General features: G+C 49.6%; 1 protein-coding gene across 9 annotated transcripts in view; it reads right to left on the bottom strand.

The window, feature by feature from the left end:
- Positions 1-241: 241 nt before the first annotated feature.
- Ogdh (oxoglutarate dehydrogenase) overlaps positions 242-7,847 on the bottom strand; it is a 64,531-nt gene continuing 56,925 nt past the window's right edge. For all 9 annotated transcript variants that reach the window (XM_029484250.1, XM_021177876.2, XM_029484255.1 and 6 more), the window contains 11 exons: positions 7,572-7,674; positions 7,141-7,269; positions 6,696-6,846; positions 6,278-6,405; positions 6,012-6,190; positions 5,588-5,659; positions 4,758-4,886; positions 3,597-3,669; positions 1,792-1,955; positions 1,439-1,593; positions 242-1,327 (listed from right to left, as the gene is read on the bottom strand). In XM_029484250.1, coding sequence (XP_029340110.1) covers positions 1,207-1,327; positions 1,439-1,593; positions 1,792-1,955; positions 3,597-3,669; positions 4,758-4,886; positions 5,588-5,659; positions 6,012-6,190; positions 6,278-6,405; positions 6,696-6,846; positions 7,141-7,269; positions 7,572-7,674 — 1,404 coding nt within the window. In that variant the 3' untranslated portion in view covers positions 242-1,206. The remainder of the gene's footprint in view (positions 1,328-1,438; positions 1,594-1,791; positions 1,956-3,596; positions 3,670-4,757; positions 4,887-5,587; positions 5,660-6,011; positions 6,191-6,277; positions 6,406-6,695; positions 6,847-7,140; positions 7,270-7,571; positions 7,675-7,847) is intronic.

The following is a 7,847-nucleotide window of genomic DNA, read 5'->3' as shown; positions in this document are numbered from 1 at the left end:
CTCTCCTGGTGCCGACTGTAGTTATTAGACATGCCTAAAACCAAGATACATGTGGTGGCAGGGGAAAGGAGATGCTGAAGGCCCAGGCTGCGCTGATGATAATGGCTGCTGCCCACGAGGGGGAACAGAAAGCTGTGGGGCACATATCCAGTTGGCAAATGGCAGCTGGGACCCCCACCCCAACCAGAAGACTGTTCTCAGGCAGGTGGGGAGGAGGCGGAACACACGACAGCAGGCAGGCTGGCCATGATAACTTAGTTTATGGGTCAAGCCGATGCAATGCAAAGGTGGTTGTTCTTTTTTCATTTCCTTTTTTTTTTAACCAAAATAAATAAATCAGGTGAGTCCCTGTGGAGGTCAAAAGAGGGAGGAAGGACAGCTGGCTCCTTGGGACACCTTGCTCTTATCCACTGATCTGCTTTTGATCTGCCTTGGCACAGCAAACAAAAGAATTTGTCAACAGCTTCCATGTGTTCAGGGAACAACAGAGAAAATGAAGTGACTGGGGAGAGGTCAGGAGAGCAGAGTCAGCAGGACCAAGAGGCAGCAGTGCCTGGGGTTGGGAGCCAAGGGAACTTCTGGGCCGTACTCAGAGCCAAGCTCTCCAGGCGTGGTAGCTGGGGTAAGTTTCCCACATACAGCCCAAACCCAAGAAGGGTAGCAGGGTTAGACTAACATCACTGCTAAAGTCCTCTAAATACCCCATGCCAATCTCTACTCACGCAACATCCTGATGACTCCCAAATCCTGGCAGCTATAGTTCCTCCATGAGCTCTCAGCTTGGCCCTAGCAAAATGAAACTGCTCCTCGCCTTGGCTCTGTGACTTGATGGGTGACGAGGGCTGAGTGCTAGTACCCTGGGAAGCCACATAGGGTTCTGTTCCTACCCTGGAGGATTGCACTGGGGGCATGGGTGGGGCCAGAGCTGCCTTCCTTCTCTAGGATGTCCTGAGAGGGGTCCTTTCCTTAGCCTGCTCCTTCCGGTCTCCATGAACGGTGTGCAGCCTGAGAGAAGTCGGCACAGGCTGGGTAGCATGTGACCGGGGAGCAGCTGAGCACTGCAGTGGACAACTTAATTCCTATGAGAACAGGGGCGGTGTGGCACAGCGAAGGGACGTGTGGACAGTGCTGAGGCACTATTCTTTAGTTGAGAAGCAAAGAGCGTCATGGACATGGGGGCCATGGCCTCATCAACTCCAGGAGCATCTAAGAGAATTTCTTGAATGCATCCAGGTCAAAGGCTGTGTCCAGAAAGCGCTGCAGCTCTGTCAGGTGTGTTTTCTTGTTGCCAGTGGCTGGAGCAGCTGCTGGGTCTCGGCCAGCATACCTGAGAAAAACAGAGAGGAGGAGTGACAAGGATGAAGTCAGAGGTGGCTCTTGCCGGTTCTTCTCTAGCTTGCTTCCACGTCTTTAAGGACATCAAGGACTTGGGTCTTACCAGACAGGCTTAGCACGGTCAATGGTGGTACGAAGTCTTGGCTTGACATAGTCATAGTAGCCTTGGTTCTTGTGCTCTTCCTGGCACCAGGCCAGCTCAGCATTGGGATACTTCTGTGCTTCTTTCAGCAGGAGGTCAAAGGGGAATGGTGATAGCTGGAGAGAGCAGGGTGAGATCAACCAAGGGACCCTCAGAGGATGGGCAGGGTTAAGCAAAGGGAGACCGGGGTTCCAGAGGGAAAAGCTTTGCAGCTACTCTGCTGGAAAGGGGAGGAACCTCAGTGAGTGAATGATACTCTGCTAAGACCCCGTAGCTGGGACATGACACCTAGCCACTATGCCACATGCCCTCACCTGCTCAATCCTTGTAATAGCCACCTCCTCCTCCATGTTCCTGGCTTTGCGCTCTCGGGTGAGGTCATAGTACACCTTCCCAGTGCAGAAGAGAAGTCTCTTGACTTTGTGTGGGTCCTGAGCTGCAGGTCCATCTTCTGGGATCACACGCTGGAAGTGCGTTCCTATAAGAAAGTTTCCACATCTGGGCTGGTTCTTTCTCCAGGCCTATTCCACAGCTGTTATGAGTGAGCTGAGGGCTATCACACAGTGGCTCGGGGCTATGGTTTCTGAGGGTTAGAGATATTTCTCCCTCACAAGCTTCTGATGTCTGTGCCATTTGCTCAGAATGATGCAAAATCAGGCCTGGGATATACACCTTTAACCTAGTACTCAGGAGACAGAGGCAGTAAATCTCTGAGAGTTTGCGGCTAGCCTGCTCTACATAGCAATTTCCAGGCCACCTAGAGATACATAGATACGACAGCACAATTAAAAAAAAAAAAAAAGCAAAAAGCTGTACGGGTATAATATAAACAGGAACAACCTGGACATTTACACTTTAAGAAGAAATAAAATCAAATCATCTGATGGAGGGGACCTGGAGAGGTGGCTCAGCAGTTAGGAGCCCTGGCTTCTCTTCCATGAGACCCAGGTTCAATTCCCAGTGCCTACATGGCACTTGACAACTGTCTAACTCCAAGGGAGTCAGGAGTTCCAGGTGATCTGATGCCCTTAAACAGACATACATACAGGCAAAATACCAATGCACAGAAAAGAAAAAGCAATTAAACAAACACCCCCCACCCCCCAAATCCTATGGAGGGCTGAAGAATTAATTGGCTGAGTGGTTAAGAACACTTGATGGTCTTGCAGAGGACATGCTATGACTCCCAGCACACACATGGCAGCTCCCATGTGGATATTCTTCTGACCTCCTCAGGTACCAGGCATCCACATGGTACATACATATGTACATCTAGGCAAAGCATTCACATTCATAATAAAATATATATTTGTAATTTTTTGTTTTGTTTTGTTTTTTGAGACAGGGTTTCTCTGTGTAGCCCTGGCTGTCCTGGAACTCACTCTGTAGACCAGGCTGGCCTCGAACTCAGAGATCTGCCTGCCTCTGCCTCCCAAGTGCTGGGATTAAAGGCGTGCGCCACCACTGCCCAGCTATAAATTTTACCACACACAAAAAGTAGAAAATAATAAACAAAAGGTTCGTTGTGTAAGGCTCTAGCAGCTTGGTGGTTGAGAGGAAACAGTCTTTCTGGCCTCATGAGCCCAGGTACATCTGGGTGGCTACAAGCTGTATTAATTAGCACCCGTATTAATTAGTCACTTTCCATGTAGAAATCTCATGCCACAGCCTCCTATCTCAGCAGTGCAGCTGGCGCTCCCTCCCTCCCCAGAGCTTTTCCTCTTTACAAAGAATTTGCTAAGACTTGTACTCCCGAGTTGTGGTGAGCTGTTGCATGTTCCTATTTGTGACCCTAGACTCACTGTGTTGCCTTTTCCTTTCTTTTGTTTTTTGAGACAAGGTCTCACCATGTAATTCTGGCTGGCTTGGAACTTGCTCTGTAAAGGCTGGCCCTGAACTCAGAGATGGGCTTGCCTCTGCCTCCAGAGCGCTGGGACTAAAGGCATGCACTACCAAGCCCTGCTATTTTAGTGCAGTTCTAGAGGAACTCACAGTCTGAGCTCTTTATATCATGACTAAAAATCTAGGAAGAGCCTAAGGAGAGTGGTAAGTACAAACCCCATAAGGCCTACAGACAGTGAAGAACTCCCAGCACTAACAATCTATGCCCCACACCTACCTGGCAGCATCTCGTCAAAGCTAGTTCTTGCCTCAGGGTGGCGCAGGAGGGATTTGGGAGTGAAGACGATTAACTGAAAGACAAAATATGCTCACAGTAGACTATATCTTACAGATTTTAGAATGATGGTCGGGATAAAGGACATCTAAGCAGTGACCTTTGGTACACAGCCAGGACACCCCTGTCTTCCAGATCTCAATGGGAGGCACACACACAAAATGCAGGAAGAAGACACTAATTTCTCTGCTCTTCACCTCCTCTGGGGGTTGTTTACTCTCCAGGGCCATCGTCCTGGCCCGTGGCCTCTCCTAGGTGAACTAAGCAGCTCTCAGGTGGTCTCAGAGATAACACACCTTTGGCTGGTCTATAGCTGAGACAGGCCTATCACCAGGCAGTTCTGACTTGTAGACCTGCAGGCTATCAGGGGCACAGTAGACCTGTAGTTAGCTTTGCATGCCCCCCTTGCAGTATTCCAGGGCAGCAAGGCTCTCCCTGTATCCTTATCCCAGGTACCCTCTTTCTGATCATTATGCTCACTTGCACAACATAACATCTATTCATGCTGCAACACCCAGCTCAAGACTTTCTGGGGCTCCTGGAATTCCTTGGTCCCCGCTGGGGTCCTTTTTCATCTCTTTTCCAGTCCTCAGAATAACTACATGACAACCCATCTTACTTCTCAATATACCAGGACTATACTTGCCTTCCTTGCTGGACTGTATTTTCTATCTATCTATCTATCTATCTATCTATCTATCTATCTATCTATCTATCTATCTATCTATCTATCTATCTATCTTTTGGTTTTTCGAGACAGGGTTTCTCTGTGAGCCCTGGCTGTCCTCAAACTCAGAAATCTGCCTGCCTCTGCCTCCTGAGTGCTGGGATTAAAGGCGTGCGCCACCACTGCCCGGCTTAGGGACTGTACCTTGTCTGACTCTCCTACACACCGTGCTCACCAGCACATGAAGACTCAGTTAGGAGAATGTTTAGTTCCCTGGCGTTTATGGCAATAGGACCTAACTTCTGAGACCACGTCTCACCCGTATTCCCCTTTAGGTATCACTCAACCAATCTAAAGCAAAAGACACCAGGGCAGGCCTTCCTGTGTTAACACAGGAAGGCTGGCACCCTGGTCATTCTGGAGACCCCAGCACTGACCGGCTTCCGGAAGGGCAGCAAGATCTGTCGTCGTAGCACATGGAAGAAGTTGCCAGGGGTGGAACAGTTGACAACAATCCAGTTGCAGTCATAGAGCTGATTGATGTCGAAGTTTTCTTCCTGCAGGTCCTAGTGCATGGAAGGAAATGGCCAGAGGCCAACGGCACTGTGAGCATTGTGCCTGGGATAGGAGCAACACGAGGCAGAGAGGTCTCAGGATGTCTCACAGGACACTCAAGGGCTCACTGAAGACAGCGAGGAACGGGTTCCACAGCTTCTCTGAGTCTGAGCCCTATTTAATCCTTGGTGGCTCCTGAGGGCTACCGTTTAGCAGTGGATACATGGGATATAGGAGACAAGGGTGCTGGTATAGTCAAGTCTACATTTCCTTAGAAACTGACTCCTGGGTTCTTTTAAAGCTGCCTTAACTCAGCTGGAAAGATGGCACTGACTGTTCTTCCAAAGGTCCTGAGTTCAAATCCTACAACCACGTGGTGGCTCACAACCATGTGTAATGAGATCTGATGCCCTCTTCTGGTGTGTCTGAAAACAGCTACAGTGTGCTTACATATAATAAATAAATAAGTCTTAAAAACAAAACAAAACAAAACAAAACAAAACAAACCTGCCTTAAAGCAATGGTAATGTCACCTAAGAGTTCAGGCTGAGGTTTGTTGGCTTTCTGCAACAGCAGGAAACAAATGAAGTAGTCTATTTCAGTGAGATCACAGGGCATGGGGCCACACTGGTCCACCCACTCTAATTCCTAAGGCAGAGAAGAGTGAGCTGAGACCTGACCCCTCAGGACATCCAGGGTCCGCTCTACTCACAGGCAGGACATCTGGGTCATCATTGCACATCTGCAGAAACCGCTCTGGGCGGGCAGAGGAATGCTCGGGACCCTGAAACCAGACACACAAGTTACCTCTCAGATTTCACATGCTGACATCTGCTGCTCTTGCCATTTCTTTTCCTTGATGTCAGAAATCATTTGAGTCCTCCCCCTTCCACTAGCAAAGCACAGAGCAGCAGGGCAGAGGGAGCTGAGTACTTGAAAGACAGTATCAGCTACGTGTTGTTTGTCCACAGATGGCCATGCAGGGTGCATGCAGATGGGCCACTCTTGCCTTTCAAAGTGTTAGCTAGTCTTCCCATCTAAAATGGGTGGGACGAATCAACAGAACCCCCTGGACTTGTTATGATAGGGTCCTGGACAGGCTGTTCCCAGGTCTTGTGGACAAGGGAAGTTCTCACCATGCCTTCCATGCCGTGAGGCAGCAGGAGCACAATGCCATTCTGCCGCACCCATTTTGCCTGTCCTGGGCAGATGAACTGGTCAATGATGCACTGTGCCATGTTGTTGAAGTCACCAAACTGGGCCTCCCAGAGAACCAGAGCATTAGGGCTAGCCATGGCAAAGCCCAGCTCAAAACCTGTAAGGGACAGAAGGAAAGAAAGCCATGTTCAGGACCACCATGAAGGAATGCAGAAGCCTGAGGTGGGGGTGGGGTTGGCCTTACCCAGGACACCGTACTCAGACAGCGAGCTGTTGCATACAGTGTAAGGGGCCTGATTTGGCCAAAGGTGGTTCATGGGGATGCAGGTTCTTTTGTCAACATTCTGATCATGGAGCACATGGTGGCGATGGCTGAGGCAGAAAGACAAGATTAATAAGCAAGAGTACAGGCATCTGAGCCAACCATGTGAGCCTTGAAGACAACTGTATGACCCACTGTGACAAGCTGGCATTCTGCCAGACACTGCAGGGTAGCACCCTTCCAGCATAGAAACGGAGCATCCTCAACAACACAGGAAAGGTGAGGCGACCTGGCATTGAGAATACAGTCCTTTCTGGAAATGGGTGCCCCCATCCCTGGAGTACAGATTCCGAAGCCCTTCCCTTCCTTTTCAGACTGAAGGATGCACATCTGAGTTTACCTGAAGGTGCCCCGCTCCACATCCTGGCCACTCAGCCGCACATGGATGCCTTCCTTCAGCAGTGAGCCAAACGCCATGTACTCTGCCAGGGCCCAGTCCACAGTCCGGTTGGTCACAAGCTCTCTGCGAGTCTTCAAGATCCGGCTCAGCCCTGCAGAAAAGACAGCATTCCTAGTACTGCAGGATGAGCTCCTGTGGGAAGCTTACGTCTCTGCTCCAACGACACAAGCACAGCCTTTGCCACTCAGTGTTAGGAGAGCAAAGTGATGCCCCCTTAGTTGCTTCTCTGCTTCTTGCCACATGAAGGAACTGTAGTGGGAGCTGAGTCTAGCAACACACCCATGGGCTATGGACAGGCGAGTTTCTAAAGGGCATGGCTAGGGAGAGTCTTCATGAGGTGCTGACCTAGGTCAACGTTTCCACATTCAAGTGCAGGCTTGGTTACCTCCATGGATAGTAAAGTTCTCCACAGGTACAGAGCTGGCCACCTTCCCAATGTGGAACAAGACATCCTCCTCCAGGCCAGTGGAGGGGCAGGTCATGCTCCTGGGCTGTCCATCCAGGGTGAAAAAGCCTAGGATAACAAACATATGTCATCTACTTTGGAAGGGGCACCTATAGAGCAGATCAAAGCAACAGCTCTGCCTTTCTAGAAACTTCACCACAGTATCACATGGCCTTGGGCAAATAAAAGGTGGGATACAATAAAGCCTGGATGGCTTCCTTGGAGATGGATGACAGGGGCTCTGCTGAAACAGAACATTCACTATGTGTTATAGGTACGGAAAAGGGGAGCGAGAACTTCCTCTGGGAAGTGGACTCACAGTTGCATCCACCTCACAAGGAGTCCCTCTACTGTGATGATCCCTTGCTTACCAGGCCAGGGGGAATCCAGCCAGTGCTTGATGTGCAAGATCTTCTCATCTTTGGATCTGGTGAATGCTTCCTCACAGATCTTATCATACTTGGAGATTTCCTCCTGAAGAGTGGGGACATGGAGCTAACTGAGTACATACTCATGTTGTGCAGGCCACTGCACCCCAGCCTTCCAGTCCCTCCATGTTTTTGCACACCCAACTACATCTGTATTGCCAGTCTCCAACACACACAGCCTCTTTTTTTTTTTTTTTTTTTTTTTTTTTTTTGTTTTTT

Source organism: Mus caroli, chromosome 11 (assembly GCF_900094665.2).
Source record: "Mus caroli chromosome 11, CAROLI_EIJ_v1.1, whole genome shotgun sequence".
In the NCBI taxonomy this organism is placed as follows: domain Eukaryota; kingdom Metazoa; phylum Chordata; class Mammalia; order Rodentia; family Muridae; genus Mus; species Mus caroli.
Note: the sequence above shows the minus strand (reverse complement) of the source record. Positions and strands in the feature narration are given on the sequence as shown.